The sequence below is a fragment of the Giraffa tippelskirchi genome, chromosome 4, assembly GCF_054371585.1.
Source record: "Giraffa tippelskirchi isolate mGirTip1 chromosome 4, T2T-mGirTip1v1.2.pri, whole genome shotgun sequence".
NCBI classification, from domain to species: Eukaryota; Metazoa; Chordata; class Mammalia; order Artiodactyla; family Giraffidae; genus Giraffa; species Giraffa tippelskirchi.
This window is the reverse complement of record NC_137278.1, coordinates 4,133,012-4,152,926: the sequence shown is the minus strand read 5'-3', so window position 1 is coordinate 4,152,926 and position 19,915 is coordinate 4,133,012. Positions and strand designations below refer to the sequence as shown.

Sequence of the window (19,915 nt, the reverse complement as noted above, 5' to 3'; positions counted from 1 at the left end):
GGTCTGATGCTGCCACCCACAGCAAACAAGAAGCCAAGGGCCCTGCCCTCCTGGAGTCTACATTCCAGCCAGCGAGACAGACAATGCACAGATAAATAAATAACCATTTCAGAAAGTCATAAATACTAGGAAGAAAGCAAACCAAGTGGTGGGTTGCTGCTGGTTTGACTGGATCCAAGATGGTCTCTGAGGTCACAACTGGCCGAGATCTGGACCGTGAGTTCAACCTCATGGAGATCTGGCGAGGATGCTCAGGGTGGAGCTGAGGGCAAGGGCAAAGTCCCTGAGGCTGGAACAACCTTGGCACGTTCAAGGGACGGAAAAAGGGCCAGTGTGGCTGGAGCGGAGGGTCTCTGGGAAGTGGGGGTGCGGAGGTCCTGTCAGGTCTTCCGGAAGGAAGTAGATCTGCCCGCCCCCAGGCCATCTGGGGAAGGACTGGGCACAGGCCTTCAATGCACATTTATTGAAAGAACACACAAGGGCTGATCTCAGGATCCTGAGCTAGAACGCCAGGAATGTGCGCTTTGCCACTTTTGCACAAGGATGGCCCATTCCGTGGGATCAGCCAGTGGAGTCCCCAGCTGGGGTCCAGGCTCTAAGGATAGCACTTTACCTCCTGTGAAGTCTGCTGAGTGCCCAAGAATTGATGCTGTCAAACTGTGGTGCTGGAGACAACTCTTGTGAGTCCCTTGGACAGCAAGGTGATCAAACCAGTCAATCCTAAAGGAAATCAACCCTGAATATTCACCAGAAGGACTGATACTGAAGCTGAAGCTCCAATACTTTGGCCACCTGATGCAAAGAGCTGACTCATTGGAAAAGACCCTGATGCTGGGAAAGACTGAGGGCAGGAGGAGAAGGGGGCGACAGGGGATGAGATGATCAGATGGCAACCATCCAACTCAATGGACGAGAGTCTGAGCAAACCCTGGGAGGTGGTGAAGGACAGGGAAGCCTGGCGTGCTGCAGTCCACGGGATTGCAAAGAGTCAGATGTGACTTAGCAACTGAACAACGACAACAACAAAGTCCGCAAAGAGCTCAGGCTGAGGACCCCCGAGTGCAAAGCAGCTGTGAACAGCTCCAGGGTTTTAAATTTCTAAAAGGAAACCAAATCAAAAAAAGGAATCCCTTGGTGGTCCAGTGGTTAGGACTCGGCGCTTTCATTGCAGTGGCCCAGGTTCAATCCCTGGTCAGAGAACCAAGTTCCTGCAAATTGCACGGCATGGCCAAAATAAATAATAAATAAATACATAAAAGGAAAGGAAACCATCTTTTGCTGACCCCACAAGCACAGTGCCCTCAAGTCCTCGGGCACCCAGAGCGGCTGAGGGACGCTTCCAGCAACGCCCCATCAGAGAGACCGGCCGAGGTACAAGGAGCTCCCTGCATCCCTCTCCAGACCCGCCCCCATCAGCCCTGAGACTAACGGGGCAGGATCTTCACCTACAGGCGGGGAAGGTGAGTGGGCTGAGCCCTAAGGTGGGATGCAAGGGCAGAAAGATTAGTAAGTATTGCTGCCTTTATGAGAGTTCCTTAGAATAAAACCCAGAAAACTCAGTTCTTGGCTCCCCTGGGCTCCTTTTCTTGGAGCAAATGTGAGCGGAGAGCCCTGGGGTCCAGCTGTGGGACCTCCCTGACCGTCAGAGTCCTCCTCCATGACACCTGCCTCACCGGCTGTTATGGGGCTTGGAGACAACTCATGGGGCCTGCCAGACCCATCGAGGTCTTCTGAAGGGAGGTGCAGGTATAAATCTAATTCCTTCTGAAAGCTTACCCAGAGTCCCATCAGGTGGCTGTGATGAAGCCATTGGTAAGCACAGGGACCCTCAAATTACAAACATGACCATCTGAGCTTGAATCTGGCTTCAGGAGAGGGTTGTGGGCCTGAGACAGGCTTGTCCTTGGGGGAGGGTCCACTGGGCAATTAGTTTGCTGAACAGTGATGCCCTGGGCCCCGTGAAGGCCTCTGTTGATGAGGGTGAGGATTGCATTGGGCCAGTAATTTTCTTCACTAATCAGTGCTGTTGGAGACCAAGCTGCAGTTAGGGGTGGACGGCTGAGCACTGAGCTTCTGAGGGCAACAGAGACTGCTCAGAGGCTCAGAGAGGGAGAGGCCTGGAAGGTCGTCCCATTGACCACCCTCATCTCAAAGCTGAGAAACCAAGGCCCCAAAAGCTTGTGAGTTAAGTGACCTGTGCAAGCCAGTTGCACAGAGGAGAGAACTGACTCAAGGTCAAGAAGTCTGACCAGACAGAAACACAAAGAGACTTCTTGGTTTGCGGTTGTTTTTTGTTTTTTTTCCCTTGTTAAGTTGGCAAAGATTTCTAGAGGGAATTTCCCAACTGGCATCAAAAGTTAAAATGTACATGCCTCGTGGCCCAGCAATCATGTTGCAAAGAATTTACACCTAAGATACAACAGCAGAGAGGACAAAAGATGTGCACGTGGGGATGTCCGTTTCAGTGCTGTTTATAAGAGGGATGATGGAAACAATTTCAAATGTCCATCAGCAGAGGACAGCTTACATAAAGGACGAGACATATATGCAGTGTGCTATTAGGGAACCTTTAAAAAAATCATCTATGCTGACTTGGAAAGAGGCCTCAAATGGGGAAAAAAAGCAAGTAAACGACGTGGATAATATGATCTGGTGGTTTAGTTGCTAAGTCTGACTCTTGCAACCCCATGGACTGTAGCCCGCCAGGCTCCTCTGTCTCTGGCAAGGAATACTGGAGTGGTTTGCCATTTCCTTCTCCAGGGGATCTTCCAGACCCAGGGATTGAACCCAGGTCTCCTCCACTGCAGGCAGATTCTTTACCAACTGAGCTACCAGGGAAGCCATTGAAGCATATACTGACATACACACACACACACGTGTACACACACACAGGGGAGAGAGGCGGGGCCACGCTGATGCCCCACGAGTGATGGCCGGTCCCTCGGGGGCTCAGGGTCCTGGAGTCGAGAGGGTGATAACACAAGCCGACACATCTCAGCGGAGAGCCTAAGGGCCCAGGAGGTGTGACAATGAGGGCTTCGGAGGAGGGCAAGGTCTCATCGCCCCCGAGGATGGGGAAGAAGGTGGCCACTCACACAGACTCCAGCTTCCAGCCAATACCAAAACAAGCCCCCCTCTGCAGGCTCTCAAATGAGCGCTTCTCCTCAGAGGGGCTTCCCACAAGTGTGGATCAATAATCATCAGTGGAGTATTTGTTTAATGCCTACACCCTCGTCCCCCACTGGAGAAAGCAGGGTCCCCCGTCAAGTCAGGCTCATTGCTACCTGGTACACATGCCAGGCACTTGGCAGGTGCTTAATAAACACTCTTTGAATGAATGAATGAATGAATGACAGCATAGCACTATCTCCTGAAACCAGGCCTGTCCTTCCAAGCACTGAGTCAGGTCCCATGGCAGTGGGTTCTCCCAGGGCTCCTTTCATCCACTCCACAATGTACTTGTGAACTAAACAGGTAGTCAAGGGAATACGTCTTGACAGTGGGAATTAGTTTCAAAATAATCTTACGTGGGGAGGGGATCTTGCAGGTGCAAGATCCATTGCACTGTTTATCTAGAACATGCAGGTTCCCTGCACTGGCGATGGGTCCCCTTGGGCTCCTTATTCTACTCTGCTTCCAAACATGTTTAACGACTTCCACTGACAAAGTGGGGTTTTTGTCTAAAGGAAACGATTTAAAGGCCTAAAAGAGGTTGAAACGACCACTGTGAGACACTGTCGCAGTGGCTTAAAGGATGAATCTCCCTAGAAAGCTGTCCTCACGCCCCAGAAGGGGCTCTCACTTTGGGGGGACCCAAGGGCTGGATGGAGCCCTTGCCTGCTGGTACTCTGGGCCCAGGAGCCTGGCATCATGGTACCCACCCAGACCTGCCATCCCTGGGCAATCCTGGGGAAGCTGCTTAAAGCGCACACCAGGCTGCTGCCCTCCACGTATCTCGGTCAAGGTTGAACATCAGTAACCGGGGCTCCTGGGACCTGGGAGACAGAGGCTGCAAGGCCACGGAGGTTTGCCGGTCCCCTCGCAGCACGGACAGCTCTGGGCATCACCAAGGGCCTCCTCCCAGGGATGGGCTGTGCTCCCCCGTTGGAGGCTGGGAAACATTGCTGGCCGCTAAAACAAATGACAGACCCCACCAGACGTGTCCTTGCCGGTGAGAGGCCCTCCCAGTGACGGCGGCTCAGGCCCGGGGGGACGGGTGCGGCAGGAAGACCTGCCTTTGGCGCATCTCCCAGGCCCACCCCTGTATCTCCCGCATCAGGTTTTCTGCTCTGTGCCCTGCCTGGCTGCTGCCTTCCCCCTGCCCCACTGGAGGCCATCAACTCACTTTTCCAGCCCTGCACGGTCTGACCGGCCAGTTCAGCAAAAACGCAGAACAGAGCTCGCCCGTGGTGTTCTGCCGGAAGTTGAAATTCTCCTTGATAATGCTGTCCACTGCCCTTCATCCTCCTCTTGGAGAGAGATTTCCAGCGCGACCTCGAGTCTCTCTCCATCGAGTCAGGTGCCTCAGGCTTGATTTCTGGGCTTGACAGCTAACATCTTACCCTGCGTATAAGCTACTGCCAAGGGCTACCTCTCCGAAACGTCCTGTCAACCCTAAATTTAGCAAAGTGCGAGATACGAATATCCCATTATTTCATAAAGGCCACATCACATGCTTTCGGGTGTTATTTTTTTCTTTTTCTGAAAATCTTCCACAAGAGATAGCTGTCCTCACATTGACCTCGAGGTTATTAAAATCTTAATCCGTTTGTTCCCTGCTGGCCGGGTGTGCTTGGCACAAGGGTGGACGGGGAGCCACGGTCACAAGTGAAAGACTTTTAGGCTCCATGGGGACCTACTAGGCCCCCCGCCGATCCCACCCAGGACACCTGGCCCACCCTGGTCTTGGAGGGGAGGCGTGTTCAAGCTCCCTCCCACATATCAGTCCCCCGGCTCATGCAGAAGGAAGAGCCCTGTGAGTCAGGCCACCGTGAGGTGACTGGAAGGGACATTCTTCCTGGGCGGCAAATCTGCATCCTCAGCGCAGTCCAGCTCGGAGAGCTGGGGGCGTTCACTACGGAGGGCCCCGAGAGAGCTCCCAGGCCAGCTCATGGAAATCCAGTGGAGCCAGAGCCGAGGGCAGAGGGGACTCGCTGGGAACCCTCCCCCGGGCCCTTCCTGCTGCGCTTTGCACCTCGCTGCCGCCTGTGGTCCAAGCCTCGGCATCCGTGTGAGCATCCCTGACCAGGGCTCGGCTTGGGGAGGCAGGGACCCCAGGGCATCAGGCCGCTGGTGCTGGCCCCCAAAGGCTGGGACGGAAAGTGGAGGAAAGGGAACAGCTCCCTCAGCCGGTGCTTCAAGGTAAAGAATTCCCAAGGTTGACTGGCGTGCCCAGGATTCGCCATTTAACCCTCCTGCCACCCCCGGGCAGATCAGAAAAGGCCGAGAACCCCACATACACACCCTACACGCTCCCGACACACTACGTGCGCACACCCAGGCCATCACCTGTAACACCTGCACGCATCCCTGCAGGACACACACATGACACACCAGCTACACACCTACCTACACCCTACACAGGACACACCCACATGCACAGCACTCACTACCCCCCACACCCCTGTGCACACAATATAGCACACACAGACACCCGCCCTCCCCCAAAGAGCCTGTAGCGCCTCTCCTCCAAGGCCCCACTGAAAATCAAGTAAAGGGACACTCGCCACCTGCCGGGTTTCATGGAGGGCTCAGCATTCTCTTCTCCTCCCCACACCCCAACACAGCTCCCAGGCCCCGCCCCCTCCTGACCCGGCCAAGGGGGAACGTCTTGGAAAGGAAGCCTGGCTGCTGCGGAGGAGAAAGCAGCACTGCTTTTGTTTTTGTTCTCTATTTCCATCTCATGCATACGGATGCTTGAAGGAAACAGGGCTCCCACTCCCCCCACACGTCTGTCTCTTCCCCAGATTGCTGGGGGCTTGGCTCAGGCTGTGGATTGGGCTCTTCCTGGCCCCGACTTACTGAGCACTATAGTTTAGTGAAAGCTAAACGCCACCATTTCTGGGAGCCCAGCACCCTCGGGATGATGCGGATTCCTGGAAGCCGAGGCCTGCAAGCCCTCTCCGCTGCCGCAGCCGGAAATCAGGAGTGTATGCAGCGCCTGGGGGCCTGGGGCCGGGGGCGGGGGGGGGGGGGGGGGGCCTTCAGTGATGCTCTTTGTTTATTATTTACTGCCACCTGCTGGTCAACGATGGATCCTGCGCCCCAAGTGAGCACTTAGAAGGATAAACGCAACATTTCTAAAACCAGCTCAGGACGGGAGGACGAGAAAGCGGGTTATTCGACTTGGTCGCACTCCACAATTCCTCAGGGGTGGGGAGCAAGTCCTCTTGGAGAACTTACTTCCTTCGTAAACTCAAGTCACTTGCCCTAAAAAGAGCCTCTTTTGGCCAGCAGTGTTTCCCAGGCACAAGAGGGAACAGATGTCTTCTAAGGCTTCTTTAGGTTCCAAAAATCTATTTCCTAACATCTCGAGTACTCAACAACAATATTTAAATCTGCCTGTCAGACAATGGTGCCAGGAGATAACAATTTAAAACAATAATTTACAAGTTCTTCCACAAACAATAAATGCTGGAGAGGGTGTACAGAGAAGGGAACCCTCTGCATTCTTGGTGGGAATGTAAACTGGTACAGCCACTATGAAGAACAGTATGGAGCTTCCTTTAGAAACTAAAAGCAGAGCTACTAGATGACCCTGCAGCCTCATTCCTGGGCCTACATCCAGAGAAAAACGTGATCCGAAAGGATACATGCGCCCCAGTGTTTGCTGCAGCACTGTTCACAATAGCCAAGATGTGGAAGCAACCTAAATGTCCATTGACAGAGGAACGGATAAAGATGTGGTACATATACACAATGGAATATTACTCAGCCATTAAGAAGAATGAAATAATGCCATTTTGCAGCAATGGACGGACTTAGGGATTATCATAATGCGTGAAGTAAGTCTGACAGAGAAGGAGAAATATCATATGACATTCCTTAAATGTGGAATCTAAAAAGAAATGACACAAATGAACTTAAAAAAGACTCACACTTAGAGAATGAACTTATGGTTGTCAGGCGGAAAGCTGGGGGAAGGGATAGTTAGAGAGTTTGGGAGGGACACATACACACTGCTATATTTAAAATGGATAACCAACAAGGACCTGCTCTGTAGTGCAGGGAACTCTACTCAATGTTATGTGGCAGCCTGGATGGGAGGGGAATCTGGGGGAGAACGGATACATGTGCATGGACGGCTGAGTCCCTTCGCCGTTCACGTGACGCTGACACAACCTTGTTAATCGGCTACACCGCAGTACAAAATAAAAAGGCCTTACAGAAAGAATTTACAAGCTCTATTTCCTCCCAGAACTAGCAAACGGATTACAACTGAAGTCTTCTTCCTATGGTTGCCAACAATTGTTTTAACACTGGCTTTTTTTTTTCAAGCCCAGAAAAGTCCGTTAGGGCTGGCGCCCCTACCAGTTGGGAGGCTGCTCAGCCCTTGGTGAGCAGCTGCTCATTTCGATCACTTCCTATCACTCCCCTCTCTGCCACGCCTACTGGGCCCAAAGCAAAGATAAGACGTGAGATGCCAGCACCGCTGAACCCTCTGCAGCGGAGAGGCAACTCCAACTGTGGGCCCTGAGCTTATCTTGCTAATGAGGCTCTAGATGAGAAAAAAGAAAAAGACCAGGTAAAAGCAGGCATTCTTCCATGGACCGCAACTGCATGCCCTAGAGCCCGTGCTCTGCAACGAGAGGAGCCAACACTCACAATGGGAGAAAAGCCTGCACGCGAACCAAAACCCAGGGCAGCCGAAAATAAATAATTAGAAACACAGCCATTCTCTAAATGAATGGGGCTTCACTTAGCAAATTAAGAAGACTTTTAATAAAAATGTTCACTGAGACACACTGTGTCTGACAACCTGATCATTAGTCATTCCTATCTTAACGCCCACTTTTACACCTTTCAGTGGAAGATGAGACAGGCCAGCAATCCAGATATGGACTGGACTGTTGGAAAGTGCAGTGTTAACACTAACTGCATGCGATGGATCACAGGGTTTTCAGAACATGATTTTCCTTCCATCTTAATGCAGTCGGGGCTCAGAACCAGTTATATCCCCCACATCTCAGGGGCAGCGGGAAGGCCGGTTCTCACTTGATCTGTGAGGAGAAAGTCAGCAACTCCTGGGAAACCAGGAAACAACCATGAGCCCAGTGTTCTGGGTGGAAAAGACGCCTTGACACATTGATTTGACAAGCACGCGCGCTATAGACTCGGCTCTGCTGTGAGCTTGGGTTTTTTTTCTAATACAAGTATTGATTTCTGCAATCTTCATAACAAACCCATTCTACAGATGAGGAAATGGAGGCACAGAGAGAGGAAGTAACCTGCCCAGGCCACACACAAATGGGTCGGGGAACCCAGAATTAAACCCAGGCCACTGGGCTGTGGGGCCACCTGCCCTATCTCTGCTCTCTGCCCCCTTTACAGGGGAAGAAGCAGCGTGAATTCTGCCCTCCTCTCTGCATTTCGTTTGCGGCATGCCCCGGACAGGTCACTTTACCTCTCAGCTGGGGCTTCTTCCTCTTAAAAAGAGAACTGGACTCAGCTCTCTGAGCTCCCGGCAAGCCACTAGGTGGCATGTATGCAGCCAGGCCACCCCCAGCTCCGAGGACCCATGAGGCCGTCTGTGTTCAGCCTCCCTCTGTCACCGGATGCAACCACTCCCAAACAGAACCAGAACACAGGCCTTCCCTATGGTGGCAGATTAGAGGTGGCCTTCCTACCCCCAGGTTCCCCTGGTGGCTCAGACGGTAAAGGATCTGCCTGCAGTGTAGGAGACCTGGGTTCGATCCCTGGGTCAGGAAGATCCCCTGGAGGAGGGAAACAGCTACCCACTCCAGTATTCTTGCCTGGAGCATCCCATGGACAGAGGAGCCTGGTGGGCTATAGTCCATGCGGTTGCAAAGAGTCAGACACGACTGAGAGACGTTCACTTTCCTACAGCTGAGAGGTGGGCTTGAGCCCCCCAACCCTTGAATCTGGGCCGACCTTGACTCGGTTAATGGACAGTATCAGCTGGAAGCTCATCCTGGGACTTTGGAGGTGGGTCAGAGAAGCCTTAGCGCCTACCTCGTCCTCCACCCTCCACCCCATCCTCAACCGCTGTTCTTGGTCTCCCTGGGATGTTGCTGTGGGGGAAGCTAGGATCACACAAGGGGGCTGACCAACGCAAGGAAGCCCAAGCTGCCACGTGGCGACACTGCACGTAGGGGGAGGCCTGAGCACCTCACTGCAGGCACCAGGCGTGGGGATGAAGGGTCCTACCCCAGCAGATGCAACGGGGAGAAGAGGCAAGGAACCAGGTCCACACCAGGACCAAGAACCACGCGTAGGGCCCTGGAAGGATGGTCCAGCCCAATTATCTCCAGTCGTTAGAGCCGTGCCAAGCAAGGCCCAAGTCAGACATTGGTGTTGAGCCCTCCTGCCCCGCCCTGCCTGAAATCCTGACCCAGGACATCAGGAGCAGAACGAAACAGCCATCCTTCTCTGCCATCACGTTGTAGGGCAGCTGCAATAGATAGTGGGGCCCCAGAGGGGAGCGGACCAGGATTCTGCCAGTTCCTGGTGACCACGGGGACCAGGCGCCCAAAGCTGGCATCAGTCACAGGAAGAGAATAAGGTGTCAAAGTCCACCTATGAAACATACATGTATGTTTGTGTATGCGACCTTGTGTAACATACACATGTATGTTAAACACACGTATTTGTAAGGTTCATGTAAACATACACGACCTTGTTACTACCACCATGACTTCTACTATCATTATGAGAATGACAGCTACTATAACTATTAATGATAATAATTGTAAGTATCTGATAAGTGGCCTGTTATGTGCCATCAAGTGTGAAAGTAACAGTCGCACCCCTGTATCCGACTCTTTGCGACCCTTTGTAGCCCACCAGGCTCCTCTGTCCATGGAATTCTCCAGGCAAGAATACTGGAGTGGGTTGCCATTTCCTCCTCCAGGGGATCTTCCTGACCCAGGGATCGAACCCAGGTTTCCTGCATTGCAGGTGCTTTCTTTACCATCTCAGCCACCAGGCGAGCCCCGGTTGTGTGCCATGCGTGGTGCAAAACGTTTCACAGACACATTTTCATGTGGACACCTAACAAACCATGACTATGGTGCTGTGGAAAGTTCACGCTGTAGATGAAGAAACCGCAGTCCTGAGAGGCTGGGTGACTTGCCCGAGGTCACCCCAAGGTCACCCAGTGGCAGAACCTGAACCGGAATAGAGTGGTGAGTCCACAACCCAAACGTGCAGCTTAACCCTCCACTCCCCGGGAGTGAACATCTCGGGCCGCCTCCCTGGAAACCCCTCAGGCCGCCTGCTACCTGCCGGCACCTGTTTTCCCTTTGTTCCTTGAGACAAATGGTGTCTCACCAATGTAGAAATGCAGGCAGCAGGGCAAAGTGTCTGGGCCCCCGCGGCCACAGGGAGGGCCTGCCTGGCACTGCTACGCCATGCTGTCCCGGGACACCGGCTGTGCCCTCATCTGCCCATTCGTTCATGGGCTCGTTCACGGACATTCGCTGAGCTCCTACTATGAGCCACGCTGGCGATGGGGACTGGGGACCAGACGGAGCCCAGGTGGAAACACACAGCGGGACGTGCTGGGAGGGCTCCCAGAGGAGGTCTGTCTTACCTCCCTGTAACCCAACCGTGCCCAAGTGGAGAAGGGCTCTAGTGGCCAGGGCCACAGATGGGAGAAATCGAGGTCTGGATGCCCCAGGGAAGGGCAGGGGAAGGGTGCGGTCTGTGTGCATGCACGCTCGGTAGCTAAGTCGTGCCTGACTCCTTGTGACCCCATGGATTGTAGTAGCCCACCCGGCTCTTCTGTCCACGGGAACCCAGGCAAGAATACTGGAGTGGGTGTATACTCGACACGCTTCCCTCACCTCTCGCCTCTGTGTCCCTCTGCCCCATCGCACCCACCTACCTCTCTCTACCCTGAGCCCCCTTCTTGCTCAGCTCAGGGCAGAGAACAACAGGGCAGAGCTGGAGGGCAAGGGCCCTGTGCCTCCCTCCCTGGCGATCACAGCTGTGCCAAGTCCCCCATGGGAGGTCTGTTTCAGGGGCGTGGCGACTGTCCAAGGTGTAGGGGCCTGCAGTAGGTCACTGAGGGCAGCCTCCCCAACACCCCTCAGGCCCTGCTCACAGCCCGAGAGGACAGCCAGTGTCAGCTCCCCTCCGGGGTACTAGGAGGAGAAGGGGCTTCAAGCTACTCCTTCCTGGAGGGGGTGTCAGCGGGAGACTCCTGGCTGGAGGAGAAGGCGGGGGCCTTGGGGCCTGGCCTGTCGCAGGCGATTTCACAGCTGAGTGGGCTGGAAGCCACCAGGGCTGCCCGTGGAGAGAAGACGCTTCCAGAAGCCCTGGTCGGAGTGAGAAGGACACCCTGCCCCTCTGGGCTCCCCTCCGGTTTTGTGATCTCCGTGCCTGACACACGGCAAGCCCCCGACGGACACTCAGCCCAGGAAAACCATCTGCATGGCCCCTCTGCTGACACTGCCACGGTGGCCAGGCCCTCGTCTTCCGGGGGGAGAGGCTACTTCACTGACCGGACACACGGGTGAGCTGAGAGCCCCTCGCTGCCTCAGTTTCCCCGCCACTCTGGCCACCGAACAGAAAGCTTTGCAACCTCTTGGCCACAGACCTTTGGCTGACGCCCCAGCAGGGCGTCATCTTAATAACGCAGACAGACGGTGCCACTCTCGCAGGCAAAGTCTAGTTCTTAAAAACTCAAGAGCTGGACCCTCTAGGGGCACAACCCTGTTGATAAACAGCGTGCTGACCCCTTTTCTACAGCCGTCCTCATTACACGCCTCTGCCCCTCACAACGCACCCCCACTTTGAGACCCACTGCTCTGCTGGGCCGTCTCGGCAGGAAGGCGCCTACCTCGTTTCCAGAAGAAAATCTTTGTAGCTGTCCCAGCGGAAAAGTCAAAAGTTTGACTTGAAAAAAGGAGCTACTTCAAAAGCTTTGTCAAGACGGAGGTGAGGGGTTCCTTTAAAAATGCATAAATTACTGGGGTGTCCGTTAATCAACCTACAGGCAGCCCAACGGGGGGATTCTGGGTGGGGGTGCTGAGGGGACCCGTGGGGACACAGGCAGGGGAGGTGCAGTGAATAAAATACACGTTGAGTAAAAGAGTAAATTAATGTGTTTATTACTTACTGCTTGGGCTGCGTGTGTGTCTGTGTGTGTGTGTGTCTGTGTGTGTGTGTGTGTGGAGAAAAATGAAAGAAAAATGTAGAGTTTTTTCAATAATAAAAAGGGAGTTGCACTGCAGGGCCCCTAAAGCTTGTGAAAAATTAAACTCGACGGATTCAAACTGTCCTATTTCCACTTCAAAAGAGAAGAGGCACTGAGCTCTTCCCAAGTTAGCTTCAAACGCCCAGCACCCTAGAAAGTTTCTTTATAAAAATAAAGGCTCCTGCTCCCCCAAGCACTGTACCGGTTACTGTACCCACGGTCTCTCTCTCTTCTAATTATACCCCTGTGAGTCCATTAATCAACTGGTAAATTATTTAGAGAGTCATGCGCTGTCTTCAGCTGGTACAAACACACCACATGCAAAAGCTTGCTGGAAACCGGCCGGGGTCCCTCGGGGTCTCCCCTCTGTGGTAAGACAGCTAGCAGCTTGCCAAGGCTGCACTATTAAAAAAAAAAAAAAAACAAGAAATAGCACGCTGCTTACCTCCTCAGATGGGAAGATTTACTTTGTCTTTCAACTCAGCCACTCTTTGCAAGGTTTTAACAAAAGAGAAAAGCTGGCATATTGTCGAATCTTTAGTGTGCATTTAGTGAGGAGAATATTAATTCCCCCTCAAAAAAAAAAATAAGGCAGCCCTTCGGCTGAGATCTGATCCGGGCCTCCTGGGACGTGTACTCACGGAAGCCTCTCGAAAATGCTCGTAATCATGCCAGTTTGGGGCTAGTTCGGTTTGTTTGTGTTCCGATGGCTGCGTTGGCTGTGGTGAGGTCTCATTACCAGAAAGGGTGCAAATTAAGAGTCTGGAGTCTCCCTCAAACCTCCCGCCTCTTCTCAGGTTCTATTAGGCCTTGAGGGACCTTCTCCAGACAGAAATATTTTGGCGATAACGGGGTTTACGGGAGCGGGCATGGGTAACACTGGGTAATGATCTGTCTTCTGCGTTATCTTTTCTGCACGCCAGCACTTGCGCATTTAGGGGAAAGTTATTATGCCAATTAAAGAGCTGTTTTCTCACCTGAAAGTCAGTGTACGTCTGGCATGTGTGCCAAGGAATCCAGGCCTTCTTTCAGTTGAACCCCCTCCAGCTGTTGGGGGGATGCTGGCAGGGCAGGGCTGGTTACAGAGGTGATGTGAGTGAGGAGAGCCGCGCCCCCCCCACCTTGGTCAATGAGCTGGGTTGGCAGGTGCTGGGTTGGTAGCACCGGGGTGCAGGTGCTCAGTTCCCCCTTCCGATCCTGCAGACCCAGGAGGTGGGAAAAGCTGGGGTCTGACCTGAAAACCCCTCCCTGGGGACACATCGTCACTGGCAGTCCCCCCACCTGACATCCCTGCATGCACGGAACACAATGGGGACAGCTCTAGGCAAGCATCTCACACACTGAGGGCAAAGACTAAACCAGTGAGGGTAAAATAACACCTTTGGCTGTTTTAATATCTCGCCTGGGTCACCAGTCTCCAGAGAAAACACAAGCAACGGCCGAGAAGGAGAACCATGACCAGAGCCGGGGCAGAAGGCCACCCTTCTGACCCAGAGATGGTGGCGTACCACCGATCAGACCCAGCTGTCTGGAATGAGGTTATACTAATATCTACCACCAGCAGCCACAGGACCGCAACTCATGGCTGAAATTCCCAGGAGAAGACTGAAAATAAAGCCATGTGTGCTCAGCTGTGTCCACCTCTTTGCGACCCCACGGACTGCAGCCTGCCAGGCTCCACTGTTCACGGGATTTCCCAGACAGGAATACTGTAGCGGGCTGCCATTTCCTTATCCAGGGCATCTCCCGGACCTAGGCATCAAACCTGCGTCTCTTGTGTCTCCTGCATTGGCAGGCAGATTCTTTACCCCTGTGCCACCTGGGAAGCCCCCACACTACACCTGACCTTAGCCAAAAAGCCGCTACGGTGAGCTGAGGCCAATGAGAGAGTTAGTTTTCATATTAAGTGAAACTTGAGAACAGAGAATTTCAATAAGCAAGGACAGATGGCTGCCCTCCTCGGGAAGCTCGGGTCTCTGGGTCTCCAGTAGGCCCTCTGGTAGGAATGAAGCACAGAGAAGGCTCAGGGCACATCATTTGGAGACGGTGACCACTGTGAGTCACCGACGGTTTAAGCAGAGAATTGAGTTCTAGTTGCCCCTTTGGGTAATTCTGGGCAGAAAAAAACAACACCTATACACATGGCCCTGGTACAAAACGGCCACGGAGTCCACCAGCACCGACCACTGAAGTTTAAATGGTTTTTTAGCAGCTGAGAAGTTATTTTTCCAAAAGCCCAGAAGGGTTTTCAGTTGTTCTGCAACCAGGTAAAAGTAACGGGAGCTCCCGGGCAGGCAAGCCTGCGTGCTGGGTGGCCTGGCCCCGTGTGTCACGAGCAGCCCCCTCTCTGTGCCCACTGGGGACACGGCTGCGTGAGGAGCGTCATGTGGGGCCCTGGGGAGTCAACTTTCTCTGTTCAGCTCAGCTGCAGTTGGAATGAGTTTAGGAGGTCGGACCTGTGTATCTCAAAATCCAGAGCATGGAACAAGCATCTCCCCAACCCTCCGTCCACAGTGCAGCCGCCAAGAGCCCGGGATCAAGAGATTGGGATGAGCGAAGATGGGGCCCTAGAGTCCTGTGCCCAGTAAATGTGGGAAGAGGGGACAGCAGCGTGGTTATTAATTTTGCAGCTGATTTGAAAGGAGGAGGTGTTGGCAGCACCCGTGAGGACATAAAAGAACATAACTGAGTCTGCGGAGGTCGCGGCTGGGACATCACATCAGGAGGCCCCGAGGGGGCAGTAAGAGGAAGTAGCTCCATGGGGGAACAGTGACATCTGGGTCTACTCTCTGGGCTGCTGGCGGCGGCGATGGCCGTGAGGACACACCGCAATAACCATGCTCCCTGGACAGACTCACAGCTTCGAGGCGCGTGGAGCGAGGGCAGGAATCCCACAGAGAGACGGGCAGCAGGTGTGGCCAGGCCGGCCAGCGGCCAGGAGCACAGGGCAGAGTCCCCAGTGGAGGAGGTCCAGCCCCTGGAAGGGCACTGCCTGCCTTCAGAGGGAGTGATGGGGGGTGGTCTACACTAGGCTGGCTGCAGGGCAGGGTGTCCTAACAGTGACATCTGCCAGCCCCCGAGGTGCAGGGGCTCTGCCCCAGATAACCAGGCCTGTGGGTCCTTACCATACTCTCTGCTCCTGCAGGATTTCTGGAACCTTCTGGGTTTCATCTGGGGAAACCCCGGCGGGGGTTCCCAGGACTGCTGCTGGTCCCCCAGCTGAGAAATCTGAAACACCATCCGGTTCTGAGGAGGGAAACCTGAGTCGTTCGGACGGCCCCACAGGACAGAGGGGCAGCCGAGTCTCCTTCTCCCAGACGTTCTGTCAGTGGCCGAAAGTGTTCAGGGCCACGCCCCACCACGTGTGCGGACTTGGGGGACCCTTCTGACCCAGGGCAGTGTGGGGAGAAGGCATGCCCTCTGGTTTGCCTCACTCCTGCCCGGAGGGGAGAGTCACTCCTCGGGGGGCCTTGTCCCTCCAGCTCCTACCCTCCAGCTGGCGGACCCTCGCCCTCGTGTGGACGGATACGCTTCCCACCTCAGGCCCCCCTCAGGGCTCTTCCTGGGGACGGCCTGGGCCAGTCCCGTCCCCGACACACCTCTGCCTCCCCAGGTCTGGACTTGGTCAGGGGCGTGTTAGGAAGCCCAGCTGTACCCTCAGAACCCTGTCTCTTTCTCCTCCCGTCTGTCTCCTCTGAGTTCAGAACTCAGGGGTGATGTGGTCAATCCCCACCGCCCAAGTCAGTGCCTGAGGCGCGACGCCGGCCATACCGGCCGCGGGCGTGTGGACGCCGGCACATGAGGTGGCCACGTGGCGCTTCCAGGTTTAGGCAGACTTTCCCTTCAAGCCCGACTTCGGTGGAGAATCACTGAAGTTTCCGCTTCCTGTTTCTGCTGGGCGGGCTGCGATGCGGGCGGCCAGGCCTGGGTGGTTCCCGCAAGCGTCCTCCAGCAGCCGGGCGCCCTGGTTTCCCCGGCAGCGTCTCCACAGCCCACTAATGAGCCCCTGTTAGTGGTGATGAATGTAAATGCATTCTTTGTTATCCCTGCGAGATGGGGATTAGTGAAATGACAGGACTTATTGCTTCTGTGAGGAAGATGTGATGGTGGTGGTTGTTGTGTCTTTAATTCTGCAGCAAGTGGAGGAGTGCAGAGAAGCAGAAGGCTGCGGGGGAAACATTAGCACAAAGACTGAAGACCGAAGCTGCCAAGGTCTGGCTCCCTGTACAGGAAATGCAAGTGTGCGCTCACTCTCCTTTGTATCCACCGAAAAAAAAAAAAGGAAAGGAAAAATAAAAACCAAAACAACTCTGCCTCTTGACCACCAGTGGAAAGAGGCCCCTTGGGTCTATGTTTAGCATGCAGAGAGAGAGAGGGTTGACGAGGCTGCACTGCTGACTGTGAAGATGGAGGAAGGGGCCTCCGGAAGCTGGGAACGGCCAGGAAACAGACCCTCCCCAGAGAATTCCTCAGGAAAGAACGCAGGCCTGCCGGATGTGACTTTAGGACTCCTGACCTCCAGGACCGTGAGAGAAGAAATGCGTGTTGTTCCAAACTGCTGAGTTTGTTTCAGCCACAATAAAAAACGAATAACTAGGCAATACCCAGAGATGCAAAGCCATGGAGATGCAAGCCATGGAGGACTCAAGCGTCTGGTGCAGGGGGTGGAGGTGGGGGGGTGGGGAAGGCGCCTTAGTTCCGTGTCACTGGCCCCCAGGGCATACATTCCCTCTGACCTAATCAGGGAAGTCTGCAAACCTGCCCCAGCACAGGAGGGTGCCTTACAGGATCACTGAAAGGAGTGCAAATCTGAAAACCACCTAAATATGTACTTTTCTTCGCAACTTTTTATTTTGATAAAAAAACTCAAAGGTAGAGAATGGTTCCAAGAAGAGGCAAGGAATTTCTGCCTCCCTCTGCCTGAGGTTTACCCCCATCAACATTGCCTCATCTGGTTGGTCACTGTCTTTCTGAACCACGAAATGCTTTGTCACAGAGAATTATACAAATTACCCACCCAGTCCGGGTGATGGAATACCATGCAGCAACATTTAAAATGACATAAATCCATTAACTTGTTATCTTAGTCACTCATTAGCGCAACAGATGTTTTTCAGAGGGCCAATTACCCCCAACTTCCGCCTCAACAACGGGGAAGCTGGGCTCGCTGGAGGGCGAGTGAACTTGAGCAGGCGTCGGGCCTCCGTCCCTGCTGGCTGCCCCCACAGCCCATGCACATGTGCACATCCCAGCCCGCGCTCATGTGAACCCGGCACCTGGGGTTTCTGTCTCCTCCTCTCCACGGAGACGCCCGGCCTCGTGGCTGCTGCGGGGCAGGGCCGGGGAGGGGGGGGCGGTGCCCCGGGATCTGAACCAACGGGGAAGCACCAGAGCTCACACGGGCGGACCCTGTTCACCAGCCAGTGACCGAACAGACTCACCCGCTCAGATCATTGTGTCTCCCTCCTCTGATCGCTGCGTCTGGGGGATCCCGTTCTGCCTGCCTCACTGGAACTTCACCCCTGGGCCAGGACACTTTAAGGAGGGCCTGGGGAGAGCCAAGCCATGATGTCCTCCCCAGGCGGGCACTCAGAGCAGGGGTCAGGAGCGAGCAGCCTGTTCGGGGCTTCCTCCTCAACCTACTCCGACCAGAAAGCAGCAGGAGGAAGGAGCAGTGGGCAGTGAGGGTGTCCCAGCCAGCACGTGCACTGACCATCACCATGGCCCCCTCCTCCTTACGGGTAGGCCTTCTTCACAATAAGCGCCTGTTCATAGCAGACTTGATAACAAGTTCGTGCTCGCTGCACAGAGAAGCTGCATACAGCCCTTTACACAAGGATGGGAGACGTGGGCGAGGAAAACATACCACCCCGGGGAGGAGCCCAGACGTCAGCCGGCATGTCTGTGGCCTCAGCACCTCGTCCCTTCTCTGGGGCTCATCTGTGGACTCCGGGAAACGGGAGAGAATGGGTTTGGATCGAGGACACACTTTCAGAGCTTAGGTCACAGAGAGGGTCTGCAGAGATGACCCGGTCCAGCCTCCCCTGAGGACCAATGGCCGGTCAGTCCTCATGTCTGCAAGGCTGTCTGAGCCTCTGGCTTCTGACTGCTGACCAGGTCAGAATCTTGGCCCCTGGTGTTTTGGGACAGGAGGTAGAAAAGAGGTGGGCAGCTCTGGGCCTTTCCTGGCTCCCAGCTTTAAGTGACAGCAAGCATTCTTGAGAAACAGGGCCACTTCACACCATCAGTGAAATGCATTACGTTCACAGACCTCGCCTCCCAGCCCCCCATCGCTTGGAAGCCAGGACAACCAGCTGGGGAACAAAACCAGAGCCTGTGCCTCCCAGAAAGCCCGACTTCCATTTCCTGATCGTCCTTCCCAGTTGGAGCCCCCAGGTGCCCAGCGAGCCTCACACAGAGCAGTCTCTCTCCAGAGCCTGGAAGGTTCTGGGAGTCACGGCCAGCAAGGCCTACCTGCTATCTCCTTCTCGAAAAAGGGCTGGATCATCTCGCCGTATGTGGACTTGTCCGCCACGGCTTCTTTGAGCAGTTGCCCACAGCAGACTAGAGGAGAGAGGAACAGAAAGAAGCCCGTTAAATTTTAAATAGAAGGAAGAATGAGAAGAAAAAACAAAACAAAAACCCAGTGCTGCCTGCTGGGGGGAGAAAAAAGGTCACTGAAAAAAATATAAAAGGGTTTTCTGAGTGTGGGCGTGTGTCCAAGCGAAAGGAAGTCTCAAAAAGGAATTGGAAATAAAAAAGAAGCCGAGGAAGGACACTGTGGAATGAAAAAGAATGCATTTGGTGAAGGGCATATTAAAAATGGACGGCATGGAGAAGACATAACAAGGCCTGTCACCACCAGAGAAGGACCCGCAGGGCCTCGGCAACACCGGGGGTTACAGACCGCGGCCCCGGTGGGGGTTGAGGGTGGACACTCTGGCAGAGAACCACGTGGACCGGCGTGATGTCCACGCTCATGCTGTTATGACTCAAGGGTGGGTGGGGACCCTAGCATTTCCATGGCCCCCGGTGATGACAAGTCCACGGACACCATCAGGCTCTACAACAAAGGGACGCACAGGTGTCTTTCTGTCACGAGCAACTGCTGTGTCTCCAGCCCCCAGCTGGGGCCTACACACGGCATGCCAGTTACCAAGCGTGGAAGGAATAAACACAGTTGCCCTCTCCTTGGCTACGAAAACCTTGACAGCCAGAGTCGGAAGGGTCCAGTCACGTTTTCATGAGCTGTTAATAGCACAGTCTTACTTTTCTTAACTTTAAAGCTAAGGACTTGACCTCCTACACTGAAGAAATCAAAACCCTAAAGTTAGTGGATAAGGTGAATGTTAAGGATGACGACCACCAAAGGCAGATTCCTCTGTAACGACATGTTAAATTCTCTGTGTAGCAGCAGCGACCATGTGCAGAGCGGCTGCGGCTTCCCTAGCTAATGAGGAGTAATAAAGGCAACCGAGACCTTTCCCTGCGCCAAGCACTGTGCCGGTCATGCTTTGTATTATCCAGCCCTCACGC

The 19,915-nt window shown here is 54.2% G+C and overlaps 1 protein-coding gene and 1 long non-coding RNA gene across 7 annotated transcripts in view; both read right to left on the bottom strand.

Moving 5' to 3' along the window:
* The window catches only part of AK8 (adenylate kinase 8), a 134,466-nt gene that overhangs the window by 57,393 nt on the left and 57,158 nt on the right, over positions 1 to 19,915 (bottom strand). For all 6 annotated transcript variants that reach the window (XM_081590795.1, XM_081590796.1, XM_081590800.1 and 3 more), the window contains one exon: positions 18,854 to 18,943. In XM_081590795.1, coding sequence (XP_081446921.1) covers positions 18,854 to 18,943 — 90 coding nt within the window. The remainder of the gene's footprint in view (positions 1 to 18,853; positions 18,944 to 19,915) is intronic.
* LOC145545812 (uncharacterized) lies at positions 12,272 to 16,886 on the bottom strand. The gene is made up of 4 exons (XR_014082220.1): positions 16,151 to 16,886; positions 15,505 to 15,625; positions 13,357 to 15,371; positions 12,272 to 12,781 (listed from the first exon to the last, which is right to left on the bottom strand). It is a non-coding gene; the product is annotated as an uncharacterized LOC145545812 (long non-coding RNA).